Here is a 24,587-nt window from a genome sequence, read left to right on the forward strand (position 1 = left end):
TCCAAAAACATTGTTGACTACAAGGACTTCATAGTGTGACTTGTGTTGCCATTCAGCCACATTCACACTTTCTTTTTTGACTAGCAATGCCTTTTTAGCTTCTCTGAGGTCTTTGGATTATCTTCTCCAGCTTCATATCAGAGGCAACAGCGATGCATTTTCCTTCTCAGTTGCGTACCGCAAAGTGGTCCTGGATGAATTTCCAGAAAAGGAAGAGGTTTTTGACTTTGAGCTTTTTTTTTCTCTCTCAATACAACGGGAATCACACCTCAAGAAGTTGATGCAGTATAATTCACCTATGAGATGCAAGAAAACTCTCCAGTACTTGCACAGCTCTGATACTTCACACAATTCTTCAATAAAATCCTCACATTTTGTCTACGATTCTCCTCCAGCAAGCTTGCCAAAGTGCACTTGACTTTTCATTCAATCTTTTGACTGGAGTGATTTTCCTAGGTTTAGTGAAGTTTGTATCATGATAAAGGAGGGAGACGCTAATTTATTGCATGCACAGCAAAGAGTGCTCAAAAATCTCAGCATTGGGTAAACGTCTTCATATTCCTCTGGCTTTCTCAGGACAATGTCAGCAATAGCGTGAAAAATGCTTTCATTGCAAAATATTGGAATATCAGGTTGAGATTCTTGATTGCGCACAATTTGAAAACTTTTCATGGCTGAGTACACTGCGGCATAGTCAGTAACTGCGGATGGGATTACTGGAAGAAATCCCACTTGCATGAGTGGTGCAATGCTTTGAGATATATCAAGGAATGGAAACCTCCCCAAAAAGGTACTTGACACTTCTTCTCCTGGTGGCACTCCACATCTCACCAGTGTGACGAGAAATTCAGCTGCGTTAACAGCAATTTGGATATTCAGTTAAGTGTGTATTAGGTATTAATTATGCACATGTCCAATACAAAATTAACTTAAATTAAAAAAGTTTTTTCTTTCCAATTCGGAAGCATTTCCAATGAACCTTTTTTGTAAAGGATGTGTTGTATTTTCATATGTGTATCTAAAAAGTAATGGTGTATCATCAAGAAAATGCCGTTTTTGACTGGTCACAAAACAATATTGTACCAAAACAAGTAGAGATATTGTTTCCTGGGTCTCCCGAGGGTAGACACACACTTGTTCCGAGCTTTGTGGAAGGAAGTGAGATTACCTTCAGTTGGATTTGCCTTCCATGAGGCGAAGACAAGTTGTTTCTGGGCAACAGCCTCACCACAAGATTCAGTGTACCATGGACGGGAGGAAGGGTATGACAACTGAAGACGAGATGGGATAAATCTGTGCATGGGAGAGAGCAGTTAACTTTGGAAGAATTCCCAGGATGAGTTGATGTCAGAGACAGTGGAGATGGGAGACCAGTCCAGATGATTGATGGCTGCTTGAAGACCATGCCACTCGGCCTGAGTGAAATGCCAGACTCGTCGATGATGAGGAGGCTCTCTGAGAATGGCCAGAGAGATATCCATTTTAACAAGTAAATGATCAGATGAACTGATTGGAGCAGAAGAAGAACAGCAGACATTTGCAAGGAAGTTAGTCATAACCAAGTCTAGAAGAGAAGATGCTCTGTCTGAAGATGTCTGAAGATGTCAAGTCTAGAAGAGAAGAGAAGATGCTCTGAGATCCGGCTTGGGAAATTGACAGATGGTGTCAGTCCCAATAAGTTGCAGAAGTCCTTTGCTGAGCGGACGTCGCTGGTGAGAGAGGTACCCACACCCAGCCGGCCGGGATGATGACAATTGAAGTCACCACATATGAGGAAGAGAGAGTTGGGATGAGTGGATAGAAGTTGGTCCATTTTGTCAGACGGAGATGTAAATGGAGTCATCACTGTTTGGAGGATGGTACAGAACACAACTTTCAAAGGTCAAATTTCTAAAATCGTAATTTTTCATCCGATTGACTTCAAAATTAAAAAACAAATGCAAAGTGCCTCAGTGAATTGGGAAACCAACTATTTTTAAAGTCCAAAGGTCAGAGGTGAACTCAAGGTCAAGCTGCAAAAATCATCAATTTTCGTCTCAAAAATTGTCCATTTACATCCGATTGAACCGAGCTTTGATTCGGATCATCAATTTAAATCTTAATGAAATGGACAATTTCATGTATCCATGGCAACTCCTTTTGGGAGGGCGTGACTTTTGAAAGTATTGTGCTGTACATGACGTCTTTACCTCCGCCACCGGAGGTGGATGGAGGTTATGTTTCTTGTTTGTGTGTTTGTCTTTTTTCAGTCTGTGAGCAGGATATCACAAAAATTTATGGACAAATTCGGACAAAAGTTGGTGGACCGGTTGGGTGTGTGACAAGGATGAAATTATTTGATTTTGGTGAAGATCTGGTTCCGGACACGAATTTTTTTTAAAATTTAAAATTGATTATTTAGCATTGAGAGATACAAGTCGGGCCATACACGATACATACTACAACACTTCAAAATGTTGTTGTCAGATTATGACAAAACTAAGTGGATGAGTTGTGTAGATAACAAGAACAAGCTGATTCGATGTTGGTGTCTGACAATAACGAATAGTCTGGATGCAGATCTGGCCTTTCAGTGGGATACAAAACATAAATTGGTCAGCCTAGCGGAGGCATGTGCGCTACCGAATGCCATTATCGTTTGCTTCTGTATCCATTTCATCCACACGCTGAATTCTCTCCGACCCCTCATCCTAACCCGCATCCTTTGTTTTCTGTCTCCACTTAATTTCTCCCTCGACCCGACTGTTGGCATTTTGCCCTCGTCTTTCTAATGTTCCTTTTGTTATGTTGCATCCTGATCCGTTCTGTGTTCTAGAGTTTCCACGAACCTCAACTCTGCATACAAAAAAGTGGATCATTCAGATTGTTTTTCCATTCTACAACTATGTACAGTATAGCCTGGTGTTGGCTTAGCAGCTCGGGTGCTGGCTTGGGATCCTAGGATCCTGGGTTTGAATCCTGATCATCGCTGATTAACACCAGGGGGGTTGACTCAGCCTGTCATCCTTCCGAGGTCGGCAAATTGAGTACCAGTTCACAGGTAATTACCTGTGTGTCGCAAGAGGCGACTAACAGGGTTGGCGACAGGAATGGCATCCGGCCATAAAGCATTGCTTCACAAAAGGGAACCACGGTGCCCGAAAAAGGCCAACCTTTTTGGTTGTTGGCCAACCAAAAAGGCCAACCAAAACTCTGCGGGGGGAAATGGCCTCTAAAGGTGGTTCATTTTTTTTTTTCAAGTATGTACAGTATAATTAGTGGGCAAACATTTTCATTGTCATTCCATCTATTCATACATCAAAAAATACAAAATAATTGGCGTTTCTTGGAGTATTGTGAGTATCAAATGCACAGCATTTTGATCATCCATCATATTTTAACTTTTTGAACTCTAATTCTAATTCCAGCCATACGTCTGTTGCCGAACGTAGCAGAAAAAGATCCAATGATGTTTGACGTGTCCACATTATCATTACATCTTTTGCATGTGCTAAATGCAACAATAGTTTAAACATTTAACACAAGCAGGGAAATCAACTGTGAATAATTATTTCTCTGCATCAGAGCCTGATGCAGTGCAGATTATGATTCCAACAGGAATTTACAATTTTGCAATGTTATGCCACATAATGGGCAATACTTTTAAAAATGTAGTTTGAGTTTCTAATCGTCCACAATTGCATGCAAGCAGGCTGTGCAGGCCCCATTGAAGCATTGTAATTTTGATGAAACGTCTTTCTTGTACAGAGCACTCGGACCGTCTATCGTCGGGTTAGTAATTAAACCCAGACAAGAAACCTCTCTTTAAGTCGATCAGGTGAATGTACACCAATTCTCCTCGGGGTGCTGACTGAGCTCATTTTTTGTGTACTAAGTGAAAAAACATGATATTCTCACATGCTCTCCTAATGTTCAGCATATGCCCATGTAATGGCTGCAACCAACAATTCAGTGATGCAGAGAATAATGTTTTGGTAATAATAAACAGAATATAGTGAACATATAAAAACATTATTTATTTATTTTATATCCATCAAAGTTATCCATGTAAGTTCCCACAATTTATGCACAATTGTTTTTACACTCACTATTGTGATTGAGGTTAGAGATGCTCTAAATGAATATGAGAAATGGACATGTTAAGAATAATCATTTTGAAACTGAGGTTTCATGGTCACGGCCATGCTGGTCTCTGGTCTCATTCACATTGCTTCAGAAATATTTGATGGCCACCCACTTCGTCATTTCTAAATAATTTCCAGAAGGGAGTGTTCAAGACTTGAATGCATTACAAAACCCTCGACATCAAACCACTCCATCAATGTCTGCTCGGAGCACATCTTTCGAGCCTTAGACGTACCATGTTTCTGAACAGTGGCAAATATAACCTGTTTCACTGGACTTGAAGTTCATCAGAAACACTTGCTTGGAACGTTACTCAGATGGTAGATTCAAATAACGAAGTGCAGGTGCCAATGACTTTTGAAACAGTTGCCCAAGAGTGTTATCATAACAAGGGAATCTTAGAGAAAGGAAAATCTTTGGAATAATTAACGCAGCAGATACCAATTACTGCACGTGGAAAAATGCACAGAAACGTCTGTGAATCTGGAGAGCAAAACCACAGAGAGATCAAAGACTCTTCCAGACCGTGCCCCCATAACCTGCACATACATTTCCTCATCATTTCAATGTCAATGCTTGCAATCTGTTTTGTAAAAGGTAACTTGAGCATTAAAAGATTTATTGGATCAATAATGCCTGCATTACCAACATATACTATATCTACAATAACTTTGCGTGGTTTTTGTTGTTGTTGTTGTGGTTCTTATTGGGGGTCGATTTTTGAAATGTGGTGCACCCATTGGTCGGATAACTGCCGGACCTCACCCACATTTGTTGCTTGACTCCGCCCACCATGGCACCCAGAAGAACTAATATGGTTGCCATCTTGGTTTTCTGGTGGGCCGAAGACATCTGCTGATTCTACACTGCCTGCTTTTGTTGCGTCATATTTCCATTGCCTTTGTTTGGGTCGAGTATTATGATTTATGAGGAACCCCAAAAAATCGAATCATATGTGGAATAAAAAATTATTAGTAAGGTTATATTTTTGATTTGGAATTTTTTGTATACAAGATCGAGGCTCGTGTAAGAGCTAGGACATTAAACACACATTAACACATAAAACAAAAAAAACATAAACGGACACATAAAACATAATAAAGGGAGGGGAGACAAGATGGGGAAAGAGAGGGAAGCACACAAGCACAGCAGTGGAGAACAGGGACATCGGAATATCTGTGGAAGGGAGAGGATTGGGGGGAGCAGGGGGGTTGTTGGGGGGGCGGGGGACATTTGGGGGAGGGGTACACGGTATAAAACAATCTCACACTACTAGGAATTTCAGGAATTAAGTCGGAGATTGAAAGAGGTGGATTTGAAATGTATTAACGGGGGTAGAAAGGTCAAGGTTTTGGATGGGGGAAGATTTCAGCTTTTTCACGTGCAGTGTCAGCTGTGTCGCTGTTTGAGGTAAGGGAGGGGATGGAGGGGGAACAAACACCAGTAACAGATTCGATCAGACACCACCAGGATTTGGAGTAGGGAGACAGGTTTGAGAGTTCAGTCTTGAGAGTAGAGATGTTGTTTCCTGGGTCTCCTGAGGGTAGACACACACTTGTTCCGAGCTTTGTGGAAGGAAGTGAGATTGCCTTCCATTGGATTTGCCTTCCATGAGGCGAAGGCAAGTTGTTTCAGGCCAACTGCCTCACCACAAGATTCAGTGTACCATGGACGGGAGGAAGGGTAAGACAACTAAAGACGAGATGGGATCAATCTGTGCATGAGAGAGAGCAGTTTACTTTGGAAGAATTCCCAGGAAGAATTGATGTCAGAGGCGGTAGAGATGGGAGACCAGTCCAGCTGATTGATGGCTGCTTGAAGACCATGCCAGTCGGCCTGAGTGAAATGCCAGACTCGTCGACGCTGAGGAGGCTCTCTGAGAATGGCCAGAGAGATGTCCACTTTAACAAGCACATGATCAGAAGAACCGATTGGAGCAGAAGAAGAGCAGCAGACATTAGCAGGGAAGTTTGTCATAACCAAGTCCAGAAGAGAAGATACTCCATTGACTGAGATCCGGGTCGGGAAATTAACAGATTTAGTCAGTCCCAGTGAGTCGCATAAGTCCTTTGCTGAGGTGCCATGGCTGGTGTGAGAGGTACCCACACTCAGCCAGCTGGCATGATGACAGTTGAAATCACCACATATGAGGAAGAGAGAGTTGGGATGAGTGGATAGAAGTTGGTCCATGTTGTCAGACAGCAAGATGTAAATGGAGTCATCACTGTTTGGAGGACGGTACAGAACACATATGAACAAAAGGTGGGAGCATAGAGGAAGCCGTAGCCAGAGGTATTCCTGGGGGTGGGGTGGAGAGAGGGCAATGCAGGGGGAGTGAGGAAGAGAGTTTTTGATAAGGATAGCAACACCACCACTAGGACGAGGCTCAGGTCTATCCTACCAGAGGAGGGAGTAACCAGGAAGAGAAATTAAGGAATCAGAGACATCTCGAAGGAGGAAAATTTATTTTAAGCAGATCAAGTGTGCTTTGTCAGAAGCAACCTGTATGGAGAGATCATTCAGGTTTGAGCGAAGGCCCCGGATGTTTGAGGTCCATACCGCTAAGGAAGAGAGAGGGGGAGCATCGGTTACAGGGGACAAGGGAGGGGAGGGGTAGGGAAAGATGAGGGAGGAGAGGAGGCGGTAGGGAGAGCTGTTGATAGTGTGTCAGAGATTGCAGGGGAGCTAGGAGAAGGGGAAGGATGAGGACAAAAAGTTTGATGGTTATGGGATGAGGCACAGTGAGGAGTTGTTTGAGGAGTGGCAGAGTGAAGTATAACGTAGGAGGATGTGGAGGTATGAGTTGGAAGGGAGAGGAAGCAGGGAGGAGGCAGCTTTGTTGAGGAGTTAAGAAGCAACTTTGAGGAGGAGGGGTGCGAGGGGAGAATTGAAGAAAAATGGTGAGTGGGGAGTTTTGAATGGGAGGGGTGAGCGGGAGGATTTGAGGATGAGGGGTGATGGGAGAGATTTGAGGGGGAGGGGTGACAGGGGAGATTTTAAGGGAAGGGTGACAGGGGAAATTTGTGGGGGAGTGGTGACGGGGGAGATTTGAGGGGGAGGGATGACGGGGAAGATTTGAGGGGGAGTGGTGAGATGGGAAATTTGAGGGAGAGGGGTGGGGGGGTAATTTGAGGGGGAGGGTTGAAGGGGGAGATTAGATGGGAAGGGGTGAGTTTGGAGTTTTGAAGGAAAGGGGTGAGGGGGGAGATTTGAGGGGAAGGGGTGAGATTTTAAAGTTTTGAATGATTAAAGAAAATCTAACATTTATTAAAGACTGGGTTTCTTGAGATATTCAAATCAGAGATCCGTTTGAGAACATTTGAGGAGGGGTGGAATGAAAGTGAGTTTAGAGAATGAAGAAAGGAAGAATTGTAAGGGATTGAATTTTTTTTTGTGATGGAAAGATTTAATGAGCAAATTGTTTGCACCCTTTTGTACCGGAAGAAAAAAAGCAAGTTATAATATACAAATGAATACAACATGGTAGGGGGAGTTTAAACATTTTAAAGTTATACTGTCGGTTCAACACGTGGACGCAGGTGGGGGAGGGGAGACCACGAGGAGAGAGGGTATTTTTTTTTTGGTTGTATTTAAGACATCAAACAAAGGGTGAGAGGTTAGGGGGAAAGTAGGAGGTGAAAAAAATAATCCAGAGAGAGATCGAACTTGAATAACAAAAGACCATAAGATGCGACTGGGCAGGCCTCGAGGCGAACCAGGCCCCAAACACGTACGCCCAAACTGACTGACTAATACACAATTGTGCACGAAATACAAAACACGATCGAACCAGAAACACAGTGGGCACATACACAGCAAAACAAAATATTTAACTTTGAGAAACAAAATCAACTTAACTTTGATCGACGTGGATGAGCTCTGATGGCACACAACCTCACCCGGGGAACCGGAAGCGGAAGTTCGTTTAATCAAGAAGAGTTGAGTGAACAGTGGAGGCGAAAAATATTTTTTTTGTTTCACATGTTGTGACCACGGTACAGTCATTCTTGGTATATTTAAGGAAGTTCGGCCCATGGACAAGCAACGGTGAAATACAACATGGGTACAATCAAGATATATATAAGAAAGACTAAAAGTGGTGTGCACATGAATACTTGGAATGAAAATGGTAGGCAAGGCCTTACCAGCTCCTCCATGATCGAGTCCAGCACGGTGGGGCGGCGCAGATCATGTACAAAGCGCTTGGCGGGTGCGCTGGCCAATAGTCGGAGTCGCGCTGCATTAATGGGCTGATGGGCCTGCCCACTTAGGCCCAGTACAAAGAGTTGCACACCTTGGACCTTGGCTCGATCTGCCTCTGTCACAGCGTTGGGCCCACGGGGATGATCTCCACCATCCGTCATCAGTATAGCTACCCGGACGCTATTCTCACGTGCCTCCGAATCGTAGAGAGATGTCATATTGGACAAGGCATAGGCTGTGACTGTGCCATGACCAATGTATGTCATTGCCCGGATGTGGCGAATAAAGTCTTCTGCACCCTGCCAGTCTTTGAGCGTTTTCACCTCTTTTACCTGCAGCATGACAAAAAAAATCTGCTCTTTATATGCTTCTCCATCATAAATGGAGAACACAATGTTATCTCAACATGGAGTTGGTACTTATTGTTTATGCAATTTAAAGCTGTGAGAAAAATCTAAAATCATGAGCAAAATTTGGTTGCATTAGATAAAATAAAGTTTAACGGTTTATATGTAATGTCGTGTATATGTATACTGTATATGGAATGAATTTAAGTAGGGTAAAAAGGGGGGCAATAAGACAAAACATGTTCAACACTGAGGTAATAACACATTTATTCCACACTGTCCGAGGACGGCCATTCTAAATGGTCTCGGAGAGAGATACTCACTTTAGTACTTTTCAATATCTAATATACAGTATAAAGCTCTCTCTAACTTCTGACTGGCTGGCTGATATTCATGTTCGGTACCTTCTGGGTGTCGTAGAAAGCTAAAATTTGGCATGCCAACGGGCATCGAAGCCAGTACACCGGGAAGAATCACAGAACCATCGGAAAGCGTCCGTAAATGAAAAAAAAATGTAGTTCTTTAAATACCCCACCTGCAATGAATAGGTATGTCTTTTTTTTTTCTTTTTCTTTTTTGTATACTGAATCGAGGCTCGTGAAAGAGCTAACATTTATTTCACAAACAAATCAACCAGACAAACAAAATATATAAAAAGAGGGAGCGGGAGACAAGATGGGGAGAGAAGGGGAAGCACACAAACACAACATTTGAGAGCAGGGAGAAGTGTGGGAGGGAGAGGGCTTGGGGGGAGGAGGCGTGGGAAGGGGGGAGGGGGGATCTGGATCTAATGCACAGTGCCATTAACAATTTCCACTATAAATAGGGTCCCTATACATAATTACCTATATGTGTTCAATCTTGCCACCACTTGTCATGAACTGAACTACCTTAATGATATTGCCGAGTACATACCGTGCTGCTGTACTGTAACACAGCAAGGCGCCAACTCAGAGGAAGACTGGCGGGACGGTTTTGCTGCAAGCGCGTTGTTAAACTCAAGATGAAATTGCGTTCGGCCTCATAGATTGAACCTTTGGCGCTTTCTGAGCTGTCCACCAGAAAAGCAATCTCCACTGGGCAGACCGTTTCCCCTGGTAAGAACAGTATGGCATTCTCATTTGTTAGCTGTTAATTAAATCGTGATTGATACAACAATGAACAAAAAAATGATTATTTTTTGTGATTAGTTGCAAATGAGGATCCTTTAGGTCTTCTGAAGATGTTGAGTTTTCTGATGCATTAAATTAGATACTGGAAGGGTTGTATCTGGAAACAGTATCACAATGGTATGACAGTATGGTAGTGACAACCTTTACTCAAAATGCTTTTGAGATGTCGAGAAACAAAAGTAAAACTGAAAATTCCATCCAAAACAATCTAGCGTAAGACTTCTGCTAAGATGATTCATCTCTAACCCTCCAAAATCAATTGAAAGTAGGAAACTGAGATCTAATTATTATTAATCATCCCTCTCAATGTTTTTTTAAATTTTTCTATACATAATTGAGGCTTATGCAAGAGTTAATAAAAAGGTCAAAATAGCAATGAACTCATAGTGGGGCAGTGGGAGCACATTTTTGACACAACAAGCAGAGGCATGAACAAATGGGAAAATAGGAGACAAAAAGCAGATAAAACACAGTGATCTGCAAATTAGAAGGTTGAATGAGGGGAGGTTAATGGTAATATAAAATATCAGGGGTAGGGATGTGGGATGATGGGAGAGGGTGCTGCATAACCTGTTTAAAACTCTGGGGCGAGAGTGCAATTGAATCACCCCAGGAGGCTATTCCCCAACCTGGAGAAAAGAGGCACAAAAGAGTGGTGGTGTGCAGTAACCCTGGATATTGGGAGTTTAATCAAATGGTTACTGGAAGGACATGTGCATTCTGGAGGAGCTGTTTTGGGTTGGAGGGTTGAAAAAGCAAAGTAAGCTCAGATGAGAGAGGTGGGAGTGCTCAGAGAGAGAAGAGCAAGGAGAAGTGTTAATAAAACAGGGATGCAAGGAACTTGCGATGTGAAAGCAACATATCTTGTGCTCCGACCTCATTGCCGCACTTTTACAATAATGGAGAGATTTTTCATTCTACAGAATCAGGAGATATAGATGTGATGCTGCAGCACAAGCACATATGCTTTACGCTTCGTGCGTGCGGGGTAAAAAATGATAGAGGTGACAAAGATATTGGCTTGCAACTTGCAAGTAAAGGAGTGTCCCAATTCAAATTGGCAAAAACATTTTTTTCCCATTCTCATGTAACATAAGGTGACAATACAACTTGAGGTGGTTTACTTCAGAACCTTTGACTAAATTCTGCAGCTGTCATAATTTGGTTGGTGCACACGATATTGTTATTGGCATACACCTGTGTAATATTGTTGTCAAAGCTTTTGGTTGCTCCAATGACATTGACCAAGAGGTCTCTGACATTTGATGACCTTTTCGACAAAGGTTTTTGAAGAGTGTGAGTGAGCTACCCATGACCCAAAGAAGCCACTTCAAGTTCTGATACCACCGCCTTCAGGACGTCATTGAATACGCAACTTTCAAAATGAAGTATGAATGATAAATGAAGCCTTTTGGGCATGTGCTGTGTGTTTACACTTTAAACCTGCCGAGGCTAACGCAAGATGTGTAATTCAAATTGTCTTTTAACATAATTTTCAGCATTTAAACAAAAAAGTTGCATTTCAAGATTGTTAACCATAATTGTGTACCTGAATGTAAGTCAGACTTGCAGGAATCTAGGAATACAATAAATATCCTTGATTGAGAGGTGTCGGGTTCGTACCATTCACTGTTAGTATTTTCCAGTGTCGGTCGTGGATATACACACACACACACACACACACACACACACACACACACACACACACACACACACACACACACACACACACACACACACACACACACACACACACACACACACACACACATATATATATATATTGTAACGGATTTGGGAAACCGTGCACTGTGTGTGTAATTCATTGTAAATATACCCCCATTGTAAATAATGTAATAATTCTTTGTAAATACCTCCATTTGTGTAAAGGTCAAAGGTCATCCCTTTAGCTAGTCCATCGCATACACGTAGCAAATAATAGGCTTCCCTCATTAGTTATTTCATTATTATGTGTTTCAGAATAAGGCTCTGTGTCCATTAGTTGATCTTGCGCTGCACCAAAATCAAACAAGATAGGCCCCTTTCAGTTTCCCAATCATCTCTTCAAAGTGCCAGTAACAGTTGGGCTGTTTTCGGCAGCGTTCGCCACCGTTGCATTGGGCTGTTTTCTTTGCCCCAAACTCCATTACGCACGAAGCCAAGAAGGGGGGAAGAGCCGCCAGAGCACGGGCGTGGCACCACCTCGTCATCAAAGGTGGAGCCAGAGAGCCCTTGCCGACCAACCAGCGCCGAGGTGAGCCAACCGGTAGGCGTGTCCTCGGAGTTGGCGGCTTGATCGCACCACGCGCAATATAAGCACGAGCGCAAGCCTTTTCGTGGCAGATGATCGAGGGAGCCAGAGGTGTGTCAAAGCGAAAGCCAGCCCTGCCGCGTGAAAGGAGATACGTGTGCCTGCTGCCGCCTTGCTCGCTCCAGCCCGGAGCGGACCTGTTGCTGTGCCCTGCCAAGCCTTCCAGCCCTGTGGTCCCATCTTCTTCTCCCTCCAGCAATTCCTGCTTCAATTCCCCATTCGTGTGCGTGAGTTTGTTCTGTTCGTTCTGTCCTGGGTATAAGTAAGCTTGTTTAAGTTAACCACTGCACTGTGTATCTGCTTTTCCATTGTCCCTGTAAATTACATTTCTTTCTTCTCTTGCTTTGGTTGTGTGTAAATAATTAATAAATACCTGTGTTCTTTCTTTACCCCTTTTGCTTCTTCACATTCGGTCGCTTTAGAGATTTCCACATTGAGTTCCTGTGGTGCGATTTCGGCCAACGCATATGAATCGGGTTTAGTCTTTGCTAATGGTTCGAACCGCGGGCTGCTAACCCGCTCGGCAAATAACATCTCGAACCGTGGTTCGAGCAGAAGTTACTCCCTCGTTCCCGGCTGGCGGTAGTAATTAGGTACGTAGCGAACCCCTAGGCCTAACAAACCCTACCTACCGTCGGTCCGGGAAGGACGTTGTAGCTTCAGGATCGGAGACAGCCAGTGCAAATAGAAGGGGGATTAACCCCCCTCCCCCAATAAGGGGAGCGCCGTCTTCCGTTTCCGTAACAATTGGTGTCGGGAGCGAGATTTGGACCTGAAGTGCGCTTAACGCACTCAAAATTTGGAGCGGCCGAAATTCTATTTAACATCCTAAATTGAAATCGTGCCATGGAGGATCAAGGCGACCGGATGCCGGTAGAGGAGCTAGAAGGGGGGGTAGAGTCGACCCAGGACCAAGGGGAGGATTTGGGAGTAATGGAGGAAGGCAATGCGCATTCGGTAGCGGAGGTTTCAGATGCACAAAATGGCGGCCTCGCGCACGAGGTTGGGGGTGCACAGAGTGGCGGCGCCGCGGGGGTCGAGCCCGCGGTGGCGGCTGGGGCCGTTGTGCCAAGCGGGTTTGAATTCAGATTATTCCTGACCCAACTGGATGCAAAAATGGAGAAAATGAGTGAGAAACTGGGAGGCCAAATGGGAGCAATGAGGGACGAAGCAAGGGGTACCAGTGAACAGTTGGGTAACCAAATTGGGAAGTTAGACAGCAAATTAGGGGGGTTAGACAATAAATTTGAGGGTTTAGACAATAAATTTGAGGGGTTAGACAATAAATTTGAGGGGTTAGACAACAGGTTGGAAGGGCTAGAAGGTAAATTGGGGGGCCAACTGGAGGACATGGGTAATCAAATTGGGGAAATGAAGGAGGGGTTAACGGGGTTGGAAAATAGAATGGCTGCCCAGGAGAACCAGATGGAAGGGGTGAAGAATGGGTTAGGGGGGTTAGAAAATACCATGGAAGGCAAATTGAGGGAAATAGGGGAGCAGTCCGCCCGGGAAATTAAACAGATGGGGAATTAGATAGAGGAGGTGAAAATCGGGTTAGAAACCAAATTGGATGCCCAGAGGAATGATTTGGAGCAGATGAGGGCGGCATCTACCAAAGAAATGGGAGAAATGGGGGAGGAGATCAGACGAGGTGTGGGCGAAGAGGTCGCGGGGGTACACGAGGAGGTAAAGCAGGGTGGGGAGCGTATGCAGAAAGAGGTGAGAAATAGTACGGCTAGGTTACAGGGGGGCATAGAAGATCTGACGAGGGGAGTGGAGCAGCTGACGGTGGGACAAAAGGAGTTAGGGGAGCAGGTGGAAAAGAACACGGCGGTAATAGGGGGGTTGAAGGCGACACAGAAAGAGATAAAAAAAGGAACTTATAGCGACGAAGAGGGAATGTCAGATGGTACACGAGGGGTTGACAAAGAGGTTGGACGAGGTGACAGAGGTAATGGGGACAAAAGACCGGGAAGTAAGATCGCACATAGAGACGACCAAGGTGGCCTTAGAGGAAGAAATTGAGGAGGCGCACCAGGAAATAAAGGAGGTAAAGCAAAAATTAGAGGATGTGGAAGAGGGGGTAAGTGAAATTAAGAAGAGACGGAGGGAAACTCAGAGGGAGATAAAGGAGGAAGTGATGGATTATGTACAAGGCCTGTGCTCAAATCGTGATGATGTGCTTACTGACCAAATAAAAAGTTTGCAGGTGGCGGAGGAGGAGCGAAGACGAGGTGCCCAGGTGAGTGGCGATATAATCGGAAATGTATATGGTGTGAGGGGAGATTCAGTGAGCTTGGGTGTTGGTTTGGACCCGGGCGTTCGTGAGAGGCCGCTGGCAAGGTGTGCGACAGGTGCAGAGTGTGTGGAAGGAGGAGGTGTGCAAGGATGTCCGACTCTGGAGAGTGCGGAAGGTATTTGTGAGCCAGGGTGTGCGGCGGTGATCGGGTGTGTGCAAGAATGCACCCCCATGAGTGGTACGGAGTATGTACCGGGCGAGAGTGCGCAAGAGGGTGCGCGAGAAAAGTGTGGACCAGAGGTGTGTGTGAGGAAAAAGTGTGCGCCGAGGAGTGAGTGTGCTGTTGAGAGTGAGAGTGAACGCACAACAGAGTGTGGTGGTGAGAGTGACACGGAGCACGAGTTGGTTGTGACAGGTGAGAAGGAATGCACACCTGGAATGGAAGAATGCACACCTGGAATGGTTGAGGGTGTGTGGGAATGCACACTTGAATTGGTAGTGGAGCACGTGATTGGGTGTGCAGAAGAGTGCACACCCAGGGTTGTCACAGAGGATGTGACCGAGGAGTGGGCGCGAAGAGGTGTGTTGATGAGGTGTGCGAACGACGAGTGTGTGCCAAGGTGTGCGGTGTTCAGGTGTGTGATGAAGGCTGTGAGCGTAATGGGTGTACCTGGGTGGTGTGTAAGAGAAGGTGCAATAACGGAGTGTATGGAGACACCTGGATGTGTGAATAAGGAACGAAACGCGTGGTGTGAGCATGCAAGTGAAGCATTGACGTTAAACGGAGCAGCGGTTAGACCGACTTTCAGCCGACACGAGCCTTCGGTTCGTGCCGGGCTTTGGGTGCTGCGAGAACCGGCGGGGGTCGTAATCACGGCGGTTTCAAAAGAACCGCCGTGCGCGATCCGCGCTGGGCCTCGCTCTGCACGGTCGCGTCCGTGCTCCGCTAAGCGGAGCGGGCGGCCCGGTGTGAGGGAAGGTAAGAAGGGTCGGGACGGCGCCCCCTCATGGTTGTGGCGTTCCGGCCAGGTGAGATCGGGTCATCGGGCGGGAGACCGAAAGTCTCCGCGCCGAGGTGGACCTTGGAATCTCGGCCCGAGTAAACCTTCCCTGAACCGAGTGCCGGACGGATCCAACAGCAGGCAACGAACCACCCGCATTCATTGCTCGGCTTCGCGAAGCCGGGCTTTGAGAATGTAATGACGCACCGAGAGGCTCAAGAACAGGTGACGTGTGAGGGTGATAGCAGTAGTGAATTTGAAAAGCAAAAGTTGATTGGCGAAGGTGATTGGCGGAGATTATTGGCAAATTTTTGATTGGCAGAAAAATTTGATGACCAAATTAATAGTGGGAGATGCCCGATGTGGTGGGATGGCAAATCCACCATCCCATCCATGCCCGGGGGGGGGGGGGCAGAGGAGCTATAGTTGTATGGGGTTATGGCAGTGAAAACTAGCCCGGGAGGGTTAGGATAAAATGATGGGGATCTAGAGAAGAATGACCATAGGGCCAAGATTTAAGTAGCGACATTATACCTTTAGTGGGGACGTAGAGAGTAGAGTAGTTGGATTATAACGACGAGGGAGTGCAATAGTATAAGGGGCGACTGGGAAGCGCAAGTTTCAGAAGGGAGTAGTTAGATCAGATGATGCTGTGTGTGTGTGTAAAAGTGTATTCAGTAGCGTATTGTGAAAAGTGTGGGTGAATGCATTGTATTGAATGAAGAAGCCTGGGAGGAAGGAGGGTGCAGGAAGCACCAGGTGTAGGAGTGATGGCACAGGTGTGCAAATACAGGTAAGCATGGTTGTATGGAATAAATGGTCTGGAATATATGGAGTATGGAATGGATGGTGTGGAGTGAGTATGGTGGAAACTGTGGAGTGGAGTGGATGGTGCGAAGGAGTGTATGGGAAGGATGGACCCCCATCACGAATACCCGGGGAGGGAAATTTAAGAGTTAGGTAGAGGGTGTAGGTAAATTGTGGTTGGATATTGGCATCTGTGGTGCGTGTGGAAGAATGGTGTTTGGATGGGTGCATTAGTAACGTGGAAATGGCTGGGCGTGTAGCCTGTTAGTGTGTGTAGTTGAATGGGCACTCCGCCACTGTGAGGATGTCGGCCAGGTGAGGCCGCAGGTGGGCTCTGGGAGCCAGTAGAGTTGTTCAGTGGGGCCCGTGGATCCAGAGGACGGACCCGGGTAGCCCAGTGCCAGAGAGGGCACCGAGGGGGGGTAAGTGCCAGAGAGGGCCTTCCCCAGTTAGATAGGTTAGGTAAGGAGCAGGTAAGCTCGGAGGCAACTGTAGTGGTGGAGGTGTGTAGGTGGGTAGACCTGCTGGGAGAGCCACACGACCCAGTCCTGAAATTGTGCAAAGGCACAGGGAGGTGAACCGGGGGAGTGAGACCACATATTGATGAGCACCACAGTTTGGTCAATGGGAAATTGGTTTTTAGAACCACATAGAGTAAGATAGCCAATGGATTGGCAGGGAAAGACCCCGGGTAGTGTAAAGTGTGTTAAAGTCTTTAGAAGGTAGATGGGATTGAAATCTCCTCGCACCATCTACATCCACTCACTTGAGGTGGCAGAACTCCACACCATGCCATGTTTTGGTTATTTTTGTGCAAATGTTTGGATTGTGAGACGCATCATGACGTGGGTGTGACATTGTGCTTAATGTTCCATCTCTTCCTCCTTAAGAGGGATTGATGATGAATTGGTGATGGCAAATTTAGACATTGGGAATGCAACGAATTTGAATTAAGGGAGATAGGGGGAAGACGTGACATTAGTGACAAATTGGTAAGTGTGTAGATTTTGTAAATACGGGGGTAAGGGGCGAGGGTAGAACAGGTGACGGGTGGGGTGACGTACGATAGGGACGGGCTTTTCTCCGCTCAGTCTCCAGGCGCACCTCACCTTGCACTACCTTTATTGATGTGTACCCTTGTGACTTTACCCCTCGCTAACACTGCAGTTTTGTCTTCCTTCTCCCAACCGAGGATCGTGCTCTCTGGGCACTGAGGGGAGCATGGGGAGGCCGCGTCTGTGTGCCCGAATCCCCGCAACTAGCTGCTTGCATCCAAGCACCACTTTATGGACCACATTGTTGTGGCCGAGCACCACCATATGGACCACATTTCTGTGGCCGAGCACCACTCATGGACCCCATGGGTTGGGGCATGGCCCCTCTGCTGGGACCGGCCAGGTTGGCCAGAGGAAGATCTTGCTTGCGGACCTCGGTAACGTGGCACCTATGCCATACAGGTGAACCACCCATAGTTGGACCCCTGTGGGCCATAAATAAAATGGACACGGTTGTGCTTTTTGTTTTTATTATGTCCAAATAGGCCGCAAGCAAAGAACAACATGAGGAATGACAACATCAAGAACATCAGCCAGCAGAGGGACCAGAGAAGAACAGATCATCAGTGTGTTTGTTTTATTATTGTGATGACTGTGCACTGGTTGGTGCGTGACTGTGCTCTTTATTGGTGCTGGTGTGTCGATGCAATGCATGCTGTCTCCTCCCTCCCCACAGGAATTTCTTTTTGTCTCCCAAAAACAATGACAGGTCCTGGGTTGCGTTTTGTAAATAATGAAATAGTGTAACTTGTAAATAATGCTCCCCACCGTTCATGTTTAGTTTGCGAATTAATTCCGCAATTCGGTTATTCTGTGGATGTGATTCTGTTAGGTAGGGTGCAACGCAACAGGGGGACATATTTATGTGTGTTCTAAAACTGTCACACTCAGGGTCAGGTTAATTGTAGAGGGAATTACACCTACGTGCCACATTAAGTTAAAGTTTTATCGGCCTGGGACGTGCCTGGAGGAAGAAGGGGGCAGTGTAACGGATTTGGGAAACCATGCACTGTGTGTGTGTAATTCATTGTAAATATACCCCCATTGTAAATAATGTAATAATTCTTTGTAAATACCTCCATTTGTGTAAAGGTCAAAGGTCGTCCCTTTAGCGAGTCCATCGCATATACGTAGCAAATAATAGGCTTCCCTCATTAGTTATTTCATTATTATGTGTTTCAGAATAAGGCTCTGTGTCCATTAGTTGATGTTGCGCTGCACCAAAATCAAATAAGATAGGCCCCTTTCAGTTCCCCAATCATCTCTTCAAAGTGCCAGTAACAGTTAGGCTGTTTTCGGCGGCGTTCGCCACCGTTGCATTGGGCTGTTTTCTTCGCCCCAAACTCCATTACGCACGAGGCCAAGAAGGGGGGAAGAGCCGCCAGAGCACGGGCGTGGCACCACCTCGTCATCAAAGGTGGAGCCAGAGAGCCCTTGCCGACCAACCAGCGCCGAGGTGAGCCAACCAGTAGGCGTGTCCTCGGAGTTGGCGGCTTGATCGCACCACGCGCAATATAAGCGCGAGCGCAAGCCTTTTCGTGGCAGATGATCAAGGGAGCCAGAGGTGTGTCAAAGCGAAAGCCAGCCCTGCCGCGTGAAAGGAGATACGTGTGCCTGCTGCCGCCTTGCTCGCTCCAGCCCGGAGCGGACCTGTTGCTATGCCCTGCCAAGCCTTCCAGCCCTGTGGTCCCATCTTCTTCTCCCTCCAGCAATTCCTGCTTCAATTCCCCATTCGTGTGCGTGAGTTTGTTCTGTTCGTTCTGTCCTGGGTATAAGTAAGCTTGTTTAAGTTAACCACTGCACTGTGTATCTGCTTTTCCATTGTCCCTGTAAATTACATTTCTTTCTTCTCTTGCTTTGGTTGTGTGTAAATAATTATTAAATACCTGTGTTCTTTCTTTACCCCTTTTGCTTCTTCACATTCGGTCGCTTTAGAGATTTCCACATTGAGTTCCTGTGGTGCAATTTCGGCCAACGCATATGAATCGGGTTTAGTCTTTGCTAATGGTTCGAACCGCGGGCTGCTAACCCGCTCGGCAAATAACATCTAGAACCGTGGTTCGAGCAGAAGTTATTCCCTCGTTCCGGGCTGACAGTAGTAATTAGGTACGTAGCGAACCCCTAGGCCTAACAAACCCTACCTACCGTCGGTCCGGGAAGGACGTTGTAGCTTCAGGATCGGAGACGGCCAGTGCAAATAGAAGGGGGATTAACCCCCCCCCCCCCCACCCTCCCAATAAGGGGAGCGCCGTCTTCCGTTTCCGTAACAATATGTAATATATATATATATATTATATATATATATTATATATATATATATATATATATATATTGTAACGAATTTGAGAAGTGTAACGGTTTTGGAGGAAGTGTAACGAATGTGGAAACGTTACAATGTGAACGTTACAAAAGTATGGTAACATCCTCGTAATGTAAATAATGGTCGCAGCCGTCGTCCTAGTTAATTCCATGAAACTTACACGCAGGTCACGATATATCTTTTAAATAGTGTATTTCCTTATTCCATGTAGGCTAAATATGTGTTTCCCACTAGATTGACTTTGCATTGTATCAAACAAAATAAGCGTAGGCCCTTCCAATTTCCCCAAAACCTCCCTTCCAATTGCCTTCCGCATTTTGGGCGGTTTTCTTCAAACCACCATTGGCCACGAGGTAGGGTTGGGGAAGAAAGGCGTGTCTCCACCTCGTCATAAGAGGGAAGGAGTGAACCAGCCCTAACAGCCAATCAACACCGCGGTGAGCGACCCGGTAGGCGTGCCCTCGGAGCCGGCGGCTTGATTTCGCCCGAGGTGATAAAAGCGACTGTAAGGGACTGCTTTAAGAGATGACTGAGAGATGACCCTGGGAGATGAGCAAAGAGGCTGCACCAAGACCAGCGGTGAGATGCGAAACGCTCCAAGCCAAAGAGGAGAGGTACTCGGCAAGGAAACCAGCTTTGGAGAGACGCGCTGAAAGGAGGGAGACGGCTCCACCCCAAGAAGAGGAGCAGGTGTGCCGAACCAGCGCGTGACGTCTACCGCAGCGGATACACGATGGAGGGTTTCCCGCCAAAACCGCGAGGAATTGCGAGCTGCGGCCTCCCGACTTTGCCTCCCTATCAAGCAATCCACCTCAAGCCCTACCTGCCTGCATTATCCCCTGTGTAAGTGTGAACGTCCTGTCCTGCTCGTTGTCTTGGGGCTAAGTAAAAATGAATAGTGTAAGTTAACGATTCGCTGTGTTACTGCTTCTTCCATCCATTGCTTGTGTGTGTATAATAAATCTGTTCTTCCTCCGTATTCTTCTTCTTCTTCTTTTTCATTCTCTTTCGGTCGCTTTAGAGATTTCCCGATTGAATATCTGTGGGGCGATCTGGTCAACGTCGGGTGGAATCGGGTTCTAATCGGGGAGTAACTGTTCGGACGCGGTTAAATACACCACCGCTCGGTCAATATAACATCTAAAAGCCACGTCTATAACATTTGGTGTCGAGGAGTTGGATTCGGACCTGGGACTAAATTTGTTAGGCCCAAATTTTGGAACACCAATTGTACTATTAGAGTAACAATTGGTGTCGAGGAGGGAGATCGGACCCGAAATCGGACCCGAAGCGCGCTTAACGCGCTCAAAATTACAAGCTGCCGAAATTTATTTTGTTTTATAAAGCAAAACCCGAATTTTGAGATCGCGCCATGGACAATCAAGGCGATCGGATGTCGGTGGGAGAGATAGACAGGGTGGAATCGACCCAGGACCTCGGGGAAATGTATGTGGAGGATAGGGAGGAGGAAAAAAATAGCAATGTGGTTGCGGAAGTATCAGACGCGCAAAGTGGCGTCCTCACGCACGTGGGTGTAGCGGCACCAAATTTTGCCGCGACCGTAGCAGCGCCGTTGGTGGATTTGAACCTTTTTTTTATACAAATGAAGGCCCTTATGGACAAGAATAGCGAAGAAATGGAAAGCAGAATGATGGGGGTAATGGGGAACCGGATGGATGCTCAGAGTGAGCGATTGGAGGGCCAAATGGGGGTAATGGGAAACCAATTGGGGGTAATGGGAAACCAGATGGGGGTAATGAGGGACGGAGCGAGGGCTGATAGTGAGCGATTGGAGGGCCAAATGGGGGTAATGAGGGACGAAGCGAGGGGTACCGGTGAGAAGGTAGACAAAAATTTTGAGGGGTTAGACAACGGGATAAAAGAGGTAAAGAATGGGTTAACGGGGGTGGAAAACAGAATGGCTGCCCAGGAGAATCAGTTAGAGGGGGTGAAAAATGGGTTAATGGGGTTAGAAAATAGGATGGAGGACAAATTGTGGGAAATAGGGGAACAATCTGCCAGGGAAATCAAACAAATGGGAGAGCAGATAGAGGAGGTGAAAATCGGGGTAGAAACCAAACTGGATGCTCAGAGGGATGAATTGGGACAGATGAGGGTGGCATCTACAAAAGAGATGGAGGAAATACGACGAGGGGTAAGTGAGGAGGTTTCGGGGCTGCGCGAGGAGGTAAAGCGAGGTGAGAAGCGTATGGAGAAAGAAGTGAGGAATAATACGGCTAAGTTACAAGGGGGAATAGAAGATCTGACGGAGGAGGTGGAACAGCTGACGGAGGGACAAAAAGAACTAGTGGAGCAGGTTCAAAAGAACACTGCGGTACTAGGAGGGTTAAAGGCGACACAAAAAGAAATTAAAAACGAATTAATAGCGACACAGAGGCAATGTCAGATGGTACGTGAGGAACTGACAATGAGGGTGGACGAGGTGACAGAGATAATGGAGACAAAGGACCGGCAGGTGAGGATGCACATAGAGACGGTCACGGTAGCCTTAGAGGACGAACTTGAGGAGACGCACCGAGAAATAAAAGAGGTTAAACAAAAATTAGAGGAAGTGGAAGAAGAGGTGAGTGAAATTAAGAAGGGACGAACAGAAACTAAAAGAGAAATCCAGGAGGAGGTGATGGAATATGTGCAAGGTCGGTGCTCAACTCATGATGTGATGCTCACTAACCGAATAAAGAGTTTGCAGGTGGCAAAGGAGGTGTGGAGACGATGTACGGAGGTGAGTGGCAATGTATATGATGTGAGGAAAGCTTCAGTCGGCTTGGGGATTGGTTTGGATCCGGGTGTTCGTGAGAGGCCGTTGGTGAAGTGTGCGACAGGTCTGGTGTGCGAAGAAAGAGGTGTGCGAGAATGTCCGACCATGGGGTGTGTGAGGAAAAAGTGCACGCCGAGGAGTGAGTGTGCCGTCAGGAGTGAGCCGGTCGTAGCGCGTGTGCGAGGGAGCACAGGGAAGCGCGGTGTGGTGAGTGTTACGGAGGAAGTAACGAAAAAGTGTGCGCGAGAGGATGCGCGAGAAAGGTGTGTAACGGACGGGTGCATGAGGAAAGAGTGTGCTGTCGAGAGTAAGGGTGAGTGTGCGGTCAAGAATGGAGGTGAGAGTCGTGAGAGTGAAACGGAGCGTGAGTTGGTTATGACAGGTGAGCGAGGATGTACACCTGGAATGGAAGGATGCACACCTGGAATGGTAGAGCGTGTGTGGGAAGGCACATTTGAGTTGGTAGTGAGGCACGTGGTTGGGTGTGCGAATGAGAGCACACCTGTGATTGTCACAGAGGAAGTGACCGAGGAGGGGGCGCGAAGAGGTGTGTTGGTGAGGTGTGCGACCAACGAATGTGTGCCAAAGTGTTCGGTGGTCGGGTGTGTGACCAAGTCGGCGAGCGGAATGAGTGTACCGAGGTGTGTAAGGAAAGGTACGAGGAGAATGGGAACAGCTGCATGTATGAGCAAGAAAGGGGTAGCGTATGCATGTAAGCGTCCAGGTGAAGCGTCGACGGTAACCGGTTTAGCGGTTAGGGCGACTTATAGCCGAATCGGGCCCTCGGTGCGCATCGGGCAGCTTCGCGTGCCGCGAGGACCAGCGGGGATCTGAACCACGGCGGTTTCGAAAGAACCGCCGTACGCGATCCACGCTGTGCCTCGCTTGGAACGGCCGCGTCCGGGCTCCACTAGGCGGAGCGGGCAGCTGGATAGGAAGGGTCGTTATGGCGACCACGTTTTGTTGAGACGTGCCGGCAGGTCGAGATCGGGACATTGGATGGCTCCACGCCGAGGTGGTGCGTGGGATCTCGGCCCGGGTAAGCCCTCGCCCGCCCCTGCCCCGAATGCGGGACGCATCCAGCCGCCGGCACAAAAGAATCCGCGTTCATTGCTCGGCTGTACGAAGCCGGGCTGTAGACGTGAATTGGCGCACCGAGAGGATGTAATAAGTAGACGGGTGATGGTGATAGTGATAGTGATTTAAAACGAAATTTAGAAAAGTGAGTAGAATTGGCAGTAAATGGAAAATTTTTGAATTGGTTGGAATCTGGACGAACAAAATTGATAGTGAGAGACCCCCGATGTGGTGGGATGGCAAATCCACCATCCCTCACAGACGTGGGGCAAAGGAGCTATAGTCTATGGGGTGTATGGCAGTGAAAACTAGCCCGGGTGGGTTAGGATATTGATAGGGCCCTAGCGAAGATGACATTAGGTAACGTTAAGTTTAGTTAGTGACTGATACCTGTAGTGGGGACGCAGGTAGATTAGTGTGGATTATAATGACGTGGGAGCGCAATAGTTTAAAGGGACGACTGGGAAGCGCAAGTTTCAGAGGGGAGTAGTTAGCTGAGATGATGCCGTGTGTGTGAGGATTGAACAGGTGAGAATGGAACAGGTGTGATTGCGCAGGTGTGCAACTGAACAGGTGTGTGGAGCAGTGTATGAGGGAGTAGTGGTGATTGCGTGTTGTGTTGACCAAATGGTCCAGGAAGAAAGGAGGGTGCAGGTGGCACCAGGTGTGAGGGCACAGGTGTGCAACAAGAGGTGTATGTGGCTGTGTGGAATAAATGGTAGTGTGGAATATCTGGAGTAGTGGAATGGATGGTCGTGGAGTGAGAATGGTGGAAATTGTGGAGTGGAGTGGATGGTGCGAAGGTGTGAATGGGGGAAGAGTGGACCCCATCACGGATACCCGGGGCGGGTAGTGTAAGTGTTAGGTAGAGGGTACAGGTAAATTGTGGTTGGATATTGGCATCTGTGGTGCGGGTGGCAGAATGGTATGTGGATGGGTGCATTAGTGTTGTGGAAATGGCTGGGCGTGTAGCCTGTTAGTGTGTGTAGTTGGTTTGGGCACTCCACCACTGTGAGGATGTCGGCCAGGTGAGGCCGCAGGTGGGCTCTGGGAGCCGGTAATAGTTGTTGTGGATGGGGCCCGAGGATCCGGAGGACGGACCCGGGTAGCCCAGTGCCAGAGGGCACCATGGGGTGACAGAGCCAGTAGAG

The 24,587-nt window shown here is 47.0% G+C and overlaps 1 protein-coding gene across 1 annotated transcript in view; it reads right to left on the reverse strand.

The window, feature by feature from the left end:
• The window catches only part of LOC137433398 (uncharacterized), a 320,088-nt gene that overhangs the window by 241,107 nt on the left and 54,394 nt on the right, over positions 1–24,587 (reverse strand). The window contains exons 3-4 of the mRNA XM_078785923.1: positions 9,591–9,769; positions 8,271–8,660 (exon numbers count right to left, since the gene is read on the reverse strand). Of these exons, the coding sequence (XP_078642049.1) occupies positions 8,271–8,660; positions 9,591–9,769 (569 nt within the window). The remainder of the gene's footprint in view (positions 1–8,270; positions 8,661–9,590; positions 9,770–24,587) is intronic.

This window comes from Myxine glutinosa, chromosome 10 (genome assembly GCF_964187855.1).
Source record: "Myxine glutinosa chromosome 10, kmMyxGlut1.1, whole genome shotgun sequence".
NCBI classification, from domain to species: domain Eukaryota; kingdom Metazoa; phylum Chordata; class Myxini; order Myxiniformes; family Myxinidae; genus Myxine; species Myxine glutinosa.